The sequence below is a fragment of the Nuphar pumila genome, chromosome 8 (assembly GCF_984573655.1).
Source record: "Nuphar pumila chromosome 8, dmNupPumi1.hap1.1, whole genome shotgun sequence".
Classification (NCBI taxonomy): domain Eukaryota; kingdom Viridiplantae; phylum Streptophyta; class Magnoliopsida; order Nymphaeales; family Nymphaeaceae; genus Nuphar; species Nuphar pumila.
This window is the reverse complement of record NC_143256.1, coordinates 100,073,176-100,091,026: the sequence shown is the minus strand read 5'-3', so window position 1 is coordinate 100,091,026 and position 17,851 is coordinate 100,073,176. Positions and strand designations below refer to the sequence as shown.

Here is a 17,851-nt window from a genome sequence, read left to right as displayed (position 1 = left end):
TTCTTTCAATTGCATTTAAATTTCTGTAATTTTTGTTTTAATTCTGCAATTAAATCATTTAAGAATTAGATTTTAGTCCATGAATCTCGAATTTTTCATCCTTTGATCTAATTCAATAGATCAAAGTGTGAAAATAAGAATTCTGGAAATTCGTTTTTGTTGATTTTTTATAGCCTTTTGTTTTGATCATAAATCGAGTTTTTGAAATCCAAATCATGATCCGTAAAATGGATCTGATTCTTGTTTGAATCCTTTTGCTTGCAAGATCTAATTTTGTTTCATGGTCCATTCTGAGATTTTTCTGACAGTATATTTTGGCAACTCTGTTTTTTGTAATTTTTATTTTCTATATTTTTTTTGTTTTTGTTTTTGATATATCTGGAGCTTCCGAAATCCAAATCCAAATCCGTAAAATAGATTGGATTTCTGAACAAATTTAATTTCTATTTTGAAATTTTCATTCATTTCTAATCTGTTTTACTATACTGAATATGTTAAATACCGAAAGCTGTTAGAAAATTTGACAGCAATTTTCAGAGTTTTGAAGTTGTTGTTCATTTGTTAATAAATTAAGTTTTATATTAAATTTTATAATTCTGTAAATTGAATACTCTTCATTTATATGTTGAAAACATATCTGAAACTTTTGAGAATGATTTGAATTTAATTGATACCTGATTTGGTCAAATTACAGAAATCTGTTCTGACAGAATATTCTATAATAACCAGTGGCAAAATTATAATTTCATGTATTAATTCAAATTAGTATAGAATTTCATATTTTTGTGTCTTTGTTGATTGTTTTTGTAGGGAGGTGCCATTTGCTTATTCTACAAACCCAAGCTTTATTTTCATTTTGTTATTTTCCTTTTTCTAGTTAATTAGGGTTTTTTTACCACATTAAGGAGTTGTAATTAATTTCAATTCAAGTCTTGGGTTTGTAATAATTTCTAATTGTATTTTATTTTTATATTTTTAGTTAATTTAAAATTTTCCTTTTAAGGCAATAAACAATTAGCATTTATGAAATACGAAATTTTATCAACCTGTTCCTCGAGTTCGATCTCGATTCTCACTACTTGTGAGAGTTGGATTTTTAAAATTTGGTGACCAACTTTCATAAATACTTTTCATCAAAATATCCATTTAAAAATACATTGATAAAAAAAGCATCATTTTTAACCATTAAATGCTTCATCATGATTAGACAATACTAAATAATTTATGTACAAGGTTTATAACTATGAATGCGCTTCAAAAATAATAAGACATAATGAATAATACATGAACAAGGCTTTTATCCATAAATGTGCTTCAAAAAATGATAAAACATAATGAATAATATATGAACATGGTTTTTAACCATGAATGTGTTTTAAAAATGATAAGACACAATGTTTAACAAGGTTTCTAACCATGGAGATGCTTTAAAATTGATGACACAAAATTAATACATAAATAAGGCTTTCTAGCCATGAATGTGCTTCAAAAATGAGAAGACACGATGGATAATATATAAACAAGTTTTTTAACCATGAATATGTTTTAAAAATGATAAGACATAATATATAATACATAAACAAGGTTTCTAATAATGAAAATGCTTCAAAATTGATATGACACAAAAATAATACATGAATAAGGCTTTCTAGCCATGAATGTGCTTAAAAACTGATAAGACATGATGAATAATATATGAACAAGATTTTTAACCATGAATGTGTTTCAAAAATGATAAGACACAATGTATAATACATAAACAAGATTTCTAACCATGGAGATGCTTTAAAATTGATATGACACATTAAATAATTTATATACGAGGTCTTCTAACCATAGATGTGTTGTAAAAATAATAAGATGAAATGAATAATGCATAAACAAAGTTTTTAACATGTGACATGGATCGAAATGATGAAACATCATTAAGATTGGTGGATATCATTTTTCGACCATGGTTTTGAAATAAATATGATATTAATAGAAGAAAGAACATTTGTATATGCATTCATGGGTTTTTCCTATGAAGATCATTGTCCACACCCACATGCAGTATAAGAATGCATGTATGTATGAATGGAAAGGAGAATAAACTATGATATTTTCAAAATACTATATGAGTGAAAGATTAACTTACACTTTTTTATGCAATCTTGCTTGACTTTTTATAAAGATCCTCTACCACAAACTTGTGTAGAATGGAGTCCCTCTAAAATACCCCACACTATACTTAAAAAGAAGGGGGGGGGGAGGGGGACTCCAAAATTTGGTGGATGTGAGAAAGAGAGACAAGGAATGACTCTTCTCTACTTTTTGAGAGGCATTTATAGGCAAAATTTAGGCCATGTGAGATGTATGGTTGTGCATACAAGAAGAAAGATGGATCCAACCCTCTAGTCCAAAAACGTTTTTTCATGTTTGACTTTTTCTTTCTGAAGTCATATGAGAATTTTTACCAAAATGGTAAGCTACTACAAGGCCTTACCATATGCCTTACTACTTTTATTTTTCCTTGAAAAAGTACATATCCTTCCTTGGGATCCCATGTGAGGATCCCTTTGGGTCTCACCATTCCCTCACACAGTTTTGCTCTAGGCAAAATTGAACCCCCCCCCCCTCCCTTGGTTGACTTAGTTGGTTCCATTTCAACTAAGTCCAACTAACTCTATCATTACATTATTTAATATAGTTGTTATACTTTAAAATATTTATTTCATTTATTCTTATTTTAGAAATCCTTAATTAGGTAATTTTATATTGGGTCTCCAATTGGATCTGACTCCAATTGGATCCGGTCCAATTCAAGCTTACTTAATTTATTTAATACTTAGTATAAGTCTTCATCAACCATAGTTTTGGTCAATGCATCTAGGTAATATATATTTTTTATCAAAGTATTAATCCACTATCATAGCCAATTTTTTATTTTCCTTTGGTTGGCTAATTGATTGAATTTCTTATTATTTTTATTATTATTATTATGTTTTTCAATTATTAATCAGAACCATAGTTGTCACAATACTTAAAAAAAATGTAGAACTTAGACACTCTCCTGAATTCATCACACCTACCGATTAACTTGGACAAGTGAAATAAATTTTTCTCATAAAGTCTTCTTTAAATTTACTGAAATTTTTGTGGGTCTTACATACATTTTACCTGAATTTGGTCAATATGTTTGTGCAGTATTTGGTGTTGGCCGCGCCACCCTCTTTTGGCAAGACTAGTGGTGGGAAGATGGGAGGCTAAGGGATGCCTTCACAAACTTGTCTGCAGCTTCAAGGGGGAAGTTCTCGTCCGTCAGGGACATTTGGTCTCAAACTGATAACAAGTGGGATATAGTTCTACGAAGGTCCCCATCTAATTTGGTTTTTCAAGAATGGTCGAGTCTCATGGAAAAATTGCTGCATTTTCCAATTAGTCAACAGGAGGATAAACCAAGATGGACGTTAACATCAGATGGGGAGTTTGTTGTCCCCTCCTTTTATAAAGCTTTGCAGTTCCCAACGATGCATTGGCTTCCAAAGAAGGCATTTTGGGGAAATTGCATCCCTCTTAGAAGTTTCCTCTTGGGTTGGCAAATACTATATGAGAAGATCAACACAAAACGCCACTCAAAAGGCGGGGACTCTTTCTTGCATGTCGATGCATGATGCATTTTATGCCAATGTGAGGAAACACTATTGCACTTATTTTGGGAGTGACTATGAGAAGTATGTTGAACCGTGCAAGGGGGGACTTCAATTTTAATTGGATAGATATTTGCTTCCCTAGAGACACCTTGGCTGAGTGGCATATGAATCTCAAAGGAAAACGTTGGAAGTTCATATGGCAGGTATGGCGGATATCAGCTTGAAAGTTAATTTGGACTGAGTGAGATCATCATATTTTTAGAGGTCTATTCAACGACTATGCGGCCACAAATTTTCATTAAACCATCTTTTAATTCATCTCTCTCTCCCATTTAATAGAAATAAAACTTCATCTCATCCACCAAAAACATAGAACGATTTTCTCAACAAGGCAGCTTTGGAAAGAGTTGATAATAGAAAACGGTTTATTAAAATAAATATTGGAAATTAAGTGCTTTAAATGCGTTGAGAATAGGAAAGGTCTCGTAAAGTCTTAACGTATAAATTAAACCCATATTTTAAAGTTTTAGAAAAGACCTTAAACCCGTTACATTTTCTATTTTCTTTATTTTGCCACATATTTATTAAATATTAATTTATTTATTTTTAGCCAATATTAAAAAAACTCAAGATAAATAAAAAATTTCAAAATCTCAAAAGAAAATCCTAAATTTGAGTAACAAATGAGGCATGCAATTGAATTATCAATTTTTTGAGTATGAATCCCAATTATAATTGTTTTTTTGGTATGGCCTTGTAAATAACCTGTTTTTTGTGATGAAGGAAAACCCTCACCGAGAACCGGGTATGCATTTGCAAATAATCCTTCAAAAGTTTCTTTCACAAACTCCAACGCGGCACTGGTAATCGAACAAAGCACTTGCAACTTGGATCTTCTACGAGCAGTCGAATGCAGCACGAGTGAATGAACAAAAGCACTTGCTACTTGGTTCGGTTCATTTCGGTTAGATCTCATTTGAGCTTTGTGAAATAGGTACATGTTCAGCCGGTGAACCCATCGTACAAGCTCGCTATGTTTTAATAAGCCAAGCCTGAACAAAGACTGCTACACACCTACACATGGTTTGGTTCTAGCAGGCTTGTAAACTAAAGCATATAGGTTCCAAAATGGATAAATAAATAGATAACACAAACAAAGGGGGTTACTGCTGAGAATGGGTTATATACCTCCGTGAGGCACAGAGGCAGAGCCTCAAGCTCACAAACCCGCTTGGTCCCAAATCCAGCTCTTCTTGTTCAGCTCGATGCTCTAATATATGATGAACTCCTCCAAGTTTTTGGTTTGAATTTGGGCTCAATATATGTGTTCCATGACTATTCACGCTTGAAAAGCTGCCAAGCTCCCCGTGTTCAAGCAGGCAGCTCTTCTTTACTCGGAGCAGATCCAGCACATGGAGATCGGGAATTTCTGACAAAGGTAACTAAATACCATTCGTAAAGCAACAGATGTTGAATCCGTAACAAACACATGGTCTACTACCCAATATCAAAAGAAACATAAAAGCAAGAGAAGAAATGAAAGAAATTTCTCATCACATCAAAAAACCAATATTGTGTCTCAGGTCTACCCTAGAAGCAGCAAAATTTACGTTGATTTTCATTTTCTGAAGGAAATCTTAGTGTTCTGCCTGTTCTTCTTCTTGGGGCCAGATTTGGCGACCTTAAGGCTCCTGTGAACAGCACTCAGCCTTGCCAGAGCAGCATTTGTCAGGTCTGGCCTGTAGTAGTTGTCAGAAACCTGTATTGCAAATGAAGGTAGCAGAGTTAACAGAGAGACACATAAAAACGCCTTAACATTGTTGTTTCAAGTCAAGATCCAACTAGCCCCAAGGGGTTTGGTGTAGTGGAAGGGGCCATGACCACTAGAAGGGTGGTCAGGGTTTCGTTCCCATAAGTGCCAAACCCCTTGCCGAAAGGAACCATAAGTCCGGCAGGCTTAGCCAGTGCAACTAGGCCTCTAATCCTGAGGATGGTTTCTCTGTCCTTCATGGAAAAAAAGTCAAGATACAACAGCATTTGAGAGTAAATTATGCCAAATTTGACATAACAAGGAGAGAAATAAGCTGACCACCAACTAAACATAAGCAGCGACTACAACTAAATGTCGATAAGCACTTCTAGAGTAATTACTTAAATGGAATTGAGGTGAACAAAAGGACACTGAAACAAGTTTTCATTAGTCAATAGCATGAAATATGGCAACTTGACCCAATGACTAACAGGAAGCAAAATCAGTTGGGATACCGCAACACACCAACAGGGCAGCACGATATCAACACATAACTGGAAGGTTCTTCTTGATAAACCAAAAACAAAGAACCTAGAAGAGGAAGAATAGACCAAAAAGTTGCTCAGAAGCCAAGCGTAACAAGAATATTTCATTGAAGTAACCCTCTTCGAAGGTTCTTCTTACTTGTTAGCTTTTCATCACAGCAAAGGCAACTCTAAATGCATTCCACAAACAACATAAATAGGCAAAGGCATTGGAACAGCAACATGAATTGACTTGACACAAGTTTAAACCAAATCAGCTGCAACCCCAAACCAAGAATTACCAGAACTACAGTGAACCACAACCCTAGTGTGATTTAGACTCCACTACCAAACTTCTGCCAGTGATTTTGAACTCGCAAAGAGGGACAGATGGTTTAGTCCAAATAGTCACCAGGCCCAAAAAGATGTGTGAGCAGAAGAAAAACACAAGGCAAACATAGATCAGGAAAAAAAAATAATTGATCCATTTAATGTCATGTAACTAAATGATAAAAACGCAAACACCACTATGCCTGCAGACAGCTTTACAAGGTCGAGAACATGAACTCAGCAATCCTGGGGCCAGACATTGTTCCAAATGTCTTAGGATGATCCTAACAGCCGAATATTAGTCACATACTGGATGTATCACATGCATCATAAGAATTCAACCACCGGTTTTCTTTCATGAAACCACAAAAAAACCTAGTTCTCAGATAGGCAGCATCTCTAAAATGTAGATACACACAATAAACTCAGAACATTTAATCCAAATTTATGTATACTTTCAACCAATGTTGTAATTATCGTATTGGAAGGGCTGGTGATACTGGTGCATCTCACCGTATCATAAGATACAGAAAAAATCATATTTTAAAAATCAGAAAAAAAATCAGAATTTTTTCCAAAAAAAAACATTGAATAAAATAGAAAAAATAGAAAAAATAGAAATCAATTTTAAGCATTGTAAACAATTAAACACACACATGTACTACTATAACGTGAAATGATATTGTAACAAACAAACAACTAACAAAAACAAAAGGTTTACTAATTACTATTAAAGAATCACATTAGATAACAAAAAAGAAAACGGTTTTGAGTAAACAAATTAATGAATTATAACAATCAAATAATACAAAAATAAAATAAAACTTAAAATAACTGAATACAGTATTGTATCACATTAAAGGTTCAAGGTGGTATATCATATCACATGGACCAGCGATACTGCGATACGCCGTATTGTATCATACAATACGATATGATACTGATAACACTGCTGTCAACTTTCATCAATCTTGATTTCACCTGGACTGGGACCAAAAATGTTCTTGCTTCTGCAACACTCTAAGCCAACCCAACATAAATTGTTCAATCCAATTTGCATACTCATTCAATCTACACCAATCCAACATAAATTCATAACCAAAACCTACTTCTGGGGCATAATCAAGCTCAACCAGGTTCAATCTATGTACATCTGACCACAAAAAACCCACGCCAAGTTTAGTCCCTCCGACCAATAGACTACATTCAGACCTAACAACAGCTATCACAAGTACATAAAGCCTTCAACTCAGGATTATGTCAACCACACATCAAGCTATGTCACACGGACACTTTATTTTGCCCTCCTTACCCATGTCGACATGCATCGACACCTGGACACGCCATTTTACCCTCTGTACATACAAGTTTGTATTAAATTTATAATTTATAATTATATTTTAGATATAGCATATATATTTAGATTATATTCGGTTTATTTTAAATTTATTTTATATTTATGTGATATTTAATATATATATATATATATATATACTATGTCACAGGGATTCGGCCAGACATGTGCCGCACCCGCGTCGACGCGATGCGACGCGGGTGCGGGTGCGGGTGCTGCACCCGGTGCTGTCAACCCAACCCTGGGTGCGGTCAACGCACCCAGGGTCATTTTGGTCTATTTTTTTGATTTTTTTTTTAAATTTTGCCATGTGAAATGGGCTGCGAAATTTAAATTTTTTTTTTCTTAACGGAACCAATGCGCGCCACGTAAGACGACTCTTCATCAAGCTTCTCAATCGAATGCAGATACGTCAACATAAATCTGACAACCTAATAAGTGTGTGGGAAACCCCAAGGAGTTTTATAATAATGGTTTCTACAGAGGTGTGGGCCCCCAGTCACATGGGCAACTGAAAGCCCCTTGTTCACGTGACCATTTAATCCAGGGCCTTCCGTGAAGGGCTCTATGTTGGCCAGGAGGAGGTGGGACGGATGAGGGATTTAACTTGAACGGTCCGAGACCCAAGGGCGCATTCATGATTGACGGGCATCCCAAGCACATTGTAAGGTCGCTTTCGCCTCCACAACTTGATGCTGACTGTCGTAAAAACATGAACAGCCCTTAGCCAGTTAGCCCTCTCCTATAGTTATAGAAAGACCGACATTAACCTTTTATGTAAAAAGTATTACAAGGAAAAAGAATATAATAATAGTAGTAAGGTAAACCAGTAGGGGTGGGGAGGAGATTACATCAGTAAAGTATTCTTCGACAAAGAATTATTGTTTGGTGGGGGGATGTGGGAAGAGTGTGGGTGCCCTATGAAATGGACCCGCGCCGGGGGAACCCCAAGACCCCCTTTATATATATATATATATATATATATATATATATATATATATATATATATATATATATATATATATATATATATATTACATTTTTTCCCCTGCCGCACCCCCGCACTCGGGTTTTTTGGAAGTGCCGAATCCCCGTACCCGCACCCATGTGACATAGTATATATATAGCCATGTCCCCGTGCCCACATTTTTTGTAATTGACATGTCGTACCTCCGTACTCGTACCCGTACCCGCACCCAGGTGACATAGACGTCAAGATGTTAAAATTCATGTCCAGACCACTTTCTTACAAGCATAACCAAAAAAACATCAGCTTTAGTGAGAATATCACAAGGGTCCACAAACTAGTTACCTACATGGACCCCTCTAACCCACTGAGATCGAATCACATGAATGATGTGTTTGTGATTTTGTTATGATAAAAGATAACTAAATAAATACGGAAAACAGGTAATTCTAAACAACTTGGAAAGTACAAAATAAAGAGTAATAAGAAACCTTGCAAAAAAAACAACAACGAAAAACCTAATTTTCTGAATGAATCAGAAAGATGTATAAACTAAAGTGATCAGTAAAAGAAAACCTTCTTACACTTTTGGTTATCCGCCGAATTTGTGTTTCTTCTTTACCAACATGAATATGATATCAAAGGCAGTCATTGAATGAATGCACTTATCGATCCAATTATGATTCCCAAATAATAGCTCATTCATATAACATGCTACATTCAGGTAAGAGCCAAATAACATATTCACATAACATGACTACCTAATATGTCCATGCCAGTCACATATTCAGCATCAGATAGATCCTGGCAAGGAAAAATCTCGGAATACTATTGATTTTTCGATAACTGGGAAAAAAGCGCCTTGCTCACCAAGTACATTGGCATCTAAGTCACAGGGACTCGGCAAAGCAGGTGCCGCACCCTCGTCGACGTGACGCGACGCGGGTGCGCCACCGGGTGCGGTCAATGCACCCAGGGTCATTTAGGTCCAATTTTTAGACTATTTTTTTTCGCCCGATGAAAAGCGAGTGAGAGAAGGAGGATTAGGGCAAAATCCTCCTGAAGCCTGATGTCGATGCCAACGATCTCTGACTCCTTCCTGCCGCTCCTCCTCTGTTCTCAGGTATGTCTCCTTCCGACTTGCTCTCTCTCTCACGGTCTTTCTTCTCTCCGTCACTCTCACAGTCTCTCCTCTCCGTCGCTCTCACTCTCACTCGCTCTTCGTCACTCTCGTTGTCTCTCTTCTCTCTGATTGTATTATATGTAGGTCATTAGCATCTAGGGTTTTTAACTTTTTATTTATAGGATTTTTGGACATTTCGAAAAATTTTCAATAATATTATTTGGGGGTTTTGGGCATTCTGAAATTTTTTCAATAATGTTATTTGTGGGGTTTGGGCATTCCTAAATTTTTCGATGAATTGATCATGCTATAGAGGTATATAGTTAATGAAATTTGTATTTATTTTTTGGGGATCTTTGACTATTTGATTTTGGGGCTTTTGATTCTATGCTAAAATGGGTTTTGTGGAGCTTCTTGATTTTTTATTTCGTTTACAATCTATTTTATTAGTTGCTTATGCTTGATGACTTAAGGTCAAATGTTACTTTCATCTTTTTTGAAAAGTCGTTCTATCAACCATTGCTTAAAATGTGTTGCTATGTTATGGGCATGTAATGGGTTTAATTTATTTTTTTTGGGATTGATTCATTATCTAAGTTCAGTTCATAGGATTATAAGATCTACCAAGTTACAGAAGTTATTGATTTGTCAATATTTTAAGGTGCAGTTGCTCACTTTCCTGTTTCAAGAAACACAAGGTATTCTCTTCATTCAAGTTCTTTTGCTGGTTGCTCTTCGTACAGGTGTATGCTTATATGTGTTTGTACTTGCATGGTCATAATTCTGCTGCAGTTCGTTTCATAACTCATTTAATGACACATGCTGCAGAAGGTTTAATGTTAGAAATATGAAGTTACATTGAATCACTCAAGCATGTATATGTTCATATAAACTGGTTAATGTACCCCTGTTTTGACCAGTCCAAGACATATAGTTGACTAAGAAAATGGTCTATCTGACTATGCCATGACTATGCCAACCTTGAAACTGTCAAGGTTTCTCTTATATATATATATATATATATATATATATATATATATATAATAGTGTTACTGTTGTTAACTGTTAAAACTTCAAAATTATATATATATATATATATATATATATATATATATATATATATATATATATATATGTCACAGGGACTCGGCAAAACAGATGCCGCACCCGCGTCGACGCGACGCGACGCGGGATCGCGTGCGGGTGCGGCACCGGGTGCGGTCAACACGACCCTGAGTGCGGTCAACGCACCCAGGGTCATTTTTGTCCACATTTTTTGGGCGAAAAAAAAAATTCCCCCCGATGAAAAGAAGGAGGATTAGGGCAAAAATTTTTTTTTGCCCTAATCTCTCCTCTCTCTCCCCCTGAGCTCGAGCCGTCCCAGCTCCGCCGCCCCCAGCGTCGCCGCCCCCAGCGCCGCCGCCCCCAGCGTCGCCGCCCCCAGCGCCGCCGCCCCCAGCTCCGCCTCCCAGACTCCTCCTCTCGGCTCCTCCTCTCGGCTCGCAGGTATGTCTCTCACTCTCTTCTTGGGTCAGCTGGGGAGGGGCCGAGCACCCCCCCCCCTCTCTCGGTCTCTTGTTGGGTCGGCAGGGGAGGGGCTGAGCCTCCCCTGCTCCCTCGTTTTTCGGCACAGGAGGGGCCGAGCCCCTCCCCCATCTACTGTTAAATGTTAAACTGTTAAAACTTCAAAATTATATATATATATATATATATATATATTTTTTACATTTTTGCCCCTGTCGCATCCCCGCACCCGGGTTTTTTGGAAGTGCCGAATCCCCGCACCCGCACCCGCACCCGCACCCATGTGACATATATATATATATATATATATATATATATATATATATATATATATATATATATATATAATTTTTTTTACATTTTTGCCCCTGCCGCACCCCCGCACCCTAGGTTTTTGAAAGTGCCGCACCCCCGCACCCGCACCCATGTGACATAGATTGGCATAAAACCCCAGGGTCCTCCTTGTCCGCCAGGGAGTACACACAGCTTCTTCCTTGCAGCAAAGGATGAACACGTGGGTTTCAAACTCATATCTCATCAACTTGATGACATTCGTGAGTCACCCTAACGAGACGAATGGAGCCCTCATGGGTAGGATACTATATTTTTTGATAAATATTGGCAGAATATTTTTTTGAATGGGAAGAGATCTCTATCAATAAAATGGTTCAGTAGACAATAACAAGATGTCACTCTGGTAAGCACAAAACAGAAAAAAGTAAGAAAAGGAACAAGTGATAAAAACAGAAAGTGATGACATTTAAGTAGAGCTGCTCCTGATCCTGCTGGATCCTATCCAATGACTGAACCCTTCCATTTTTCTGTAGCATAGAATTGAATTTGTGCTCAAACTTGATTGTGCAAGATCAGCAAAAGAACCTTCTGCCTATGGAAAATCCTACAAATTTTCTCCTTCCAGATATGCCACCATGCTAGTAAGATCCATAAATGCCATATCGTTCACCATGTTTTGCTCTTCTTCAAATCTCAAGTAGCAAAACGAATCTTTCAAATGGAGGCGACACCCCACTCCTCAATAGGCCAATCTGGCCAGACCAGATTGAGACGGAGCTTCTTCATGAGATTGGATTGACATTGAAAGGTTTAAAATATAAAAAAAAAGAAAAAAAAAGAAAAAAAAAAGTTTTAGTAATATTGTGCAAAAAAATGCACAAAAAAGTTAAAAGAGAATTTAGAATATAAAAAATACAGTGTAAGGAAAAATTGTGTTTAAAACTTTAAATGATATAAAGATAATAAAAGTAAAAAACATAAAAATATCATGATAGCGTTATGATAACATCACCATATTATCAAATGTTCAATAGTTTGGAAAAACCATAAAATTATGCATTTTTAGTCCTTTTAGTATATTGCAATTTTTAAAACATAAGTAATATTGTGAAAATATTATTGTGTCTGTAATTAAAATATTCATAAATATGCTCTGATGTTTTATTCCCTACCTATTCGCACTCAATCATCATCATGTGACACAGCCAACTTTCTCAAGTGCCCTTAGTTGCAGGTTGTATCATTACGGACCACCATGATTCTATTCAAAGCTACGAGGCAACAAATAAACCTATCAACAAGACTCAAGACTCCGAACTAGAGATAAAGATCATCCTCTATAAAACAATATACTATGAACTAATATTTTGCTCTTCATTGACAAATTGCAAACACAGGTATAGAACAGCAACATGTTTTGCCCAGGCAAGCCATAAAATATTAAAAAATAACAGACAATAGAACTTTGAAATAACAGTGGACTAAAAGTCACAAACCTGGTTAACAACAGCCTTCGCCATTTTACGGAACTCTTTCTTCATAACAGACTTGTGTTGAGCAGAAGAAGGCTTGTTTTTCTTTCTGGTTTTAGTTGTTGACAGCACAACAGAAAGGTCTGTTCCACCAGGTTGAATAGACACAGTCTTCTTGTTTGCCAATCCTAACAAAAATAACAATAATAATAAATGAGTAAACACACAAAACGGGAATAGTCATCATCTTGACAAGCTTACTTCCTGAACAAGATTTGCAGTAATAAGTAAATCTTAGAGCATCAATTATGTGAAACAACAAACCACAATCATTTCACAATAAAATAAATAAAAAAGTTTACACCAATTAACCAGAGCATTCACAAAAAATCAAACTCCAGATACAAATGATGAAGAAAAAGTAAACACAAAGTGGAAAGGATCATAACCACAACATTGGTAATCACATTTAGACATACTGAGAGCAGAACCCATGAAAAAAAAGCATAAGTATAAAGAGAAAAAGAGGTGAAAGGAAATGCTCTCACACAAAGGAAGAAAAATGGTCATTCTTAAATGCAAACAGTAAGTTAATTATGATAAGAAAAGCAACAACAATCTTTAACGCACAAGAAATTCATGATCATGGGACGTTGACAAACCCAGTAGCAGCAAAATACATGAGAGATAAATACCAATTATGAATAGAGACCCCTACATCTGTGGCTAGTTTCAGGGTACTGTTAAACTTCCATATTGGCACAAACAGTTCAGACAATGGCCAGGGGAAAACAAAAACTTGATCTCAAGGCATTCCCAAAAAACAGTCCCATAAAGTTGCAAATCACTAGTCAACCAAAAATCTGAAAAAATCCAAACGTTATCTATTTACCAGAAATACCCTGCCTACATTGCCATTCAATATTTCTTGACACACTATTGGCCAAACCACTCATGAACTGGATCAATGTAAGTAGGAATAGGATCACTCAGCACCATGCTTCATAATTGTATAAGCAGGCACTAAGGAAATACATGCCACTCAGCCAAAGAATGATGATAGATAAATGTGGTTTAAATAAGTTTAGTGATATATCCTCCAAATAAACGGGGGGTGGATATTGACATCATGAACATCAGCATGTAGGTCCCAGATCCAAACAGTAGTAACAAGGCTTAGCTACTATCCTTGAGAAATGACCTGGTGTAGCCCAACCACTCAACCGTTCGTGTGTGAAATCAAAATCATTTCTCCTTCCGACAATACACAAACTGGCCCCGTCCCCAGCAATGGGACTCGAATCCATGTTATAGCAAGAGATGCAATCAATAAAAAAAATCACGCAGCATGACAGCAACCCTACCTCCGAAGAGTACAACAAAACAATTAAGACAAACAAATCACAAGCAAAGCATGTGGATGCCATGTACCACCAAAAACTTCGGAGACAGATGAAGCAGCAAATATGAACATTATAAATCCAGACACTACTTCCACAAGAACTCTCTAATTTCCCATGACCCATGATTCAATAAGAAAAAACGTCAAACCCATAATCGCAAACAAATATGATGACAGCCTACAATGCCGATCCACAACTAACAATGCAAAGAGCAAGCCTTACCCGAATACTTGAAGGAGTTGAGGTTGTAAAGGTTGTTCTTTTCCCTGCTGAACTGAACCTTCGCTGAACCATTCCCAAACTGCTTGACGAGGAAGGAGTTGTTCTTCTTCACGATCTCCCAAAGAAGAGGATCGGGAATGGTTGTCATCTTCACCTTCGGATACGTGAAAAGTTCAGCGACATAGAAGAATGGATCCAGTATCAAAAACATCCAAAAATCCAGCTAAAATTCACAAACTCCAAGCAGAAAGCAAAGCTCAACCCATAGAAAACCGAAATTAAAACAAAGTAACGAGCATCTCATAGGCCCGCATAAAAATAGCCAAGAAAACCAAAAAGTTATAATTTCTGGAGAGTAAACCAAACTTAACTGTTGAAGGGAGAGAGAATTATTATGAAACAACAATGATCTCGCAAATATATCAAAAATAGCCCAAAAACACCGAAACAAAAGCGCTTCCAAAGAGTACACAAATCGAGAGAGAGAGAGAGAGAGAGTCTCACCGTAGGAGGTATGTGAGGACCCCTCGCTCCTTCTTCCTTCCTCTTCGCGCGAACTCGTCTCGTCAAGGAAATGAAAACCCTCGCGGATCGGTCCTTTATATAGGACGCCCCCAAAACCCTATGGCTTTAGGGTAGGGCTGTCAACGGGTCAGGTCAGGGTTGATCCGGACCTGCCCATACAAGTATAACCGGGTTTGGGTTCTATCGGATCACGAAAATAGAATCCTATACCTAGACCAGCATATTTAAAATTTTATTTGTATTAAAAAAGATATATAATACTCAGGTCGGGTCAGGTACCCAGCAAAAAGGCTAGGTTAGGTCAAGTACCCAGCAAAAAAATGAGTCAGATCGAGTACCCGGCAAAAATCATGACCCATATCCAGCCCACATATTGTCGAGTCAGTTCGGGTAGGCAATTTCATAGCACAACAACAACAATAACAATAGGGTTGAGGTCAGGTTGGGTACCCAGTACAAAGTGGATCTATTACAAAGTGGATCTATTGACAGCCTTATTTAGGGAGGCAAACAAATCAGAGATAATCGGATATTCGATCCTAATCCATTACATTATTTCTGGATATGGGTCCTACAAATTATGATAAAATACGAATATGGATTTATGTTTTACTTTTTACTTTTTACTTGTAAAGAGTTTAGTTTTTTTTTCTGTTTTTTTTTTAAGAGGAAGGACTGCCGAGGACCGAGTCATACACGTAAACATAGGTGGAATCACCGACACCTAAGCCCTTATGGAGCCCACCAATTAAAGGAGCTAGCAAGCCGGTAAGAGTCAAACCTAAGACAAATGAGAGCACCTTCTCCCTTAGTTTTTATTGTTTTTTTTCTAGATCTAGTATTGTCACATATACTTTGGGTCCCCCATTGGATTTGAATACAACAAAATCTGCAACCTTAGTTAGGCTCTCATGTGATGAAAAATGCCCCCCTCTCACCAAGCTAAACCTTGTTATCTAAACCCAATTATGTGGCTAGACCATAGTTACTAGGAAACAAAATGGATGTGAGAAGCAATGGGTAAAAATTATTATGAAGTGGGAAGCTAGATGCACTTGTGAAACTATCATGCAAGTGCATGAAAAATGAAAAAGAAAACACATAGGGCAAAAGCAAATAAGAAATGACTTAATCACAAATATAAATATATATAGATATAAAACCAACACACAAGATTGTTATAAAAATATTTTTATTTTTTAATATGAAAAACATAGAAAGTGAGGGACAAACGAGTGAGACATGGCAATAAGCGAGAGAGAAATGTTAAGGAACCGAAAGGGAATCAATTTAGGAAACAAGGAGAAATCAAGCTTTTCACTAAGGCTATGTTTGGGAGCCTTGCAATGGGATGAAAACGTGGTTTCAATGTATTCCAAAATATCGTTTGGATAATGTGTGGTGTTGAGAGATGGAGTTGCCAAAAACATCCTCTCATGAAAGGTGTTTAAAAGTGCAATGCATTGTTTTAGCAACACCATTCTATCCAAACAACAATAGAGTATGAGAGCATGGCCGACACAACAACACAACCTCCGATTCAAGGCTCCCAAACATAGCTTAAAAGGAATCAAGTTTTCAACATTTTGAAAGTGTGTTTCCCCAAAGCTTTTCCTTCTTTTGGGGAAGATAGTAGTTTCTATTTATACAATTTGTATTTTCGACATTTTATCCTCAAGAGAACAAGAGACTAGCACCAGAGTTTGAGACGTCGTTATGACATCCCTCAGACTGAAACATCATAGGTGCACTACTATAGGCATACAAATGTAACTCAAACTCTGCCATATGCATTAGAACACAAAGTCCCCTTAAATCGCCATGGTAGGGAAGGGTTCTGTAACACTTGCGATTTTGATTTAGTTTAACTTTTAAATTTAGGTTAAAATCAATTTTAAATTCAGGCAAAATTTGAGAGTTTAGTTGACCGGACTCTATTTTGGACCCAAACCATGTTCCAGGAGAGGCATAGGGATCACGCCCAACCCAGTGGGGTGCCAGGTACTACTATAGTGACCCTCAGGGATTCAGGGGTGACTCAGGGTTTTATGGATCTTAGATGAGTTAGGTTCAGATCCAAACAGAAGTTTTGAATCCAATATTGATTTGGATCGCATGTTTGGATATGAACTCATGTAAGTTTTTGAAATAGATTTTTAAAAGATATTTTTGATGAAAATAATTTATGCAAGCTAGACACCAAATAATAAAAACGGGCTCGCACGAGTGGTGGAGTTCGGGTCAAACTCAGGGAATAGGAGAAACATTTTGTATTACACAGAAAACTAATCTACTCTTTACTGCCTTGAAAAATAAAAGAATTAATTAACTAAGAGTGTGACCCTCTTCGAAGGTCTTAAACAAATAAACATAATTAAGTGGCCTTATTACAAACTTAATAAATTAAATAAATAAAATAAATCCTAAGCTAAAAAGAAAAGAAGAAGGGTCTTCAATATTTGAGCTTCTAGTCTCTTTTGATGCCTTTGATTTATGTTTTTTCTTGCCTATTTGAATTTTTGGAGACCCTTAAGGGGCTCTCTGAAGGGCTTTAAAGACCTTTTAGGGATCTTAGAAGGCTCTTTGAGGGTACTTTTGAGGGCTCATCGCATGTCTAAATACCTTTCTGCAAAAACACAAATACGAAACAAAAAAACAAACAAACAAAACTAGACAAAAACTTAATGTTAGTTGAATAAAAAATCAACAAAACAAGAGTCTAATCAACTAA

The 17,851-nt window shown here is 36.5% G+C and overlaps 1 protein-coding gene and 1 non-coding gene across 3 annotated transcripts; both read right to left on the bottom strand.

Moving 5' to 3' along the window:
* Window positions 1-5,102: 5,102 nt before the first annotated feature.
* Window positions 5,103-15,165, bottom strand: LOC149830053 (large ribosomal subunit protein eL28y-like). 2 transcript variants are annotated; one of them, XM_090016282.1, is made up of 4 exons: window positions 15,100-15,165; window positions 14,596-14,749; window positions 12,995-13,158; window positions 5,103-5,391 (listed from the first exon to the last, which is right to left on the bottom strand). In XM_090016282.1, the coding sequence occupies exons 2-4, from the start codon at window positions 14,741-14,743 to the stop codon at window positions 5,251-5,253; spliced, it is 453 nt and encodes a 150-aa protein (XP_089872408.1). In that variant the 5' UTR covers window positions 14,744-14,749; window positions 15,100-15,165; the 3' UTR covers window positions 5,103-5,250. The 2 variants fall into 2 exon arrangements, with proteins under 2 accessions (XP_089872408.1, XP_089872409.1); XM_090016283.1 differs by having other exon boundaries at window positions 14,596-14,743; window positions 15,100-15,141.
* On the bottom strand, window positions 6,000-6,090 carry LOC149830054 (small nucleolar RNA R24). Its single transcript, XR_016433950.1, has one exon. It is a non-coding gene; the product is annotated as a small nucleolar RNA R24 (small nucleolar RNA).
* Window positions 15,166-17,851: the final 2,686 nt, after the last annotated feature.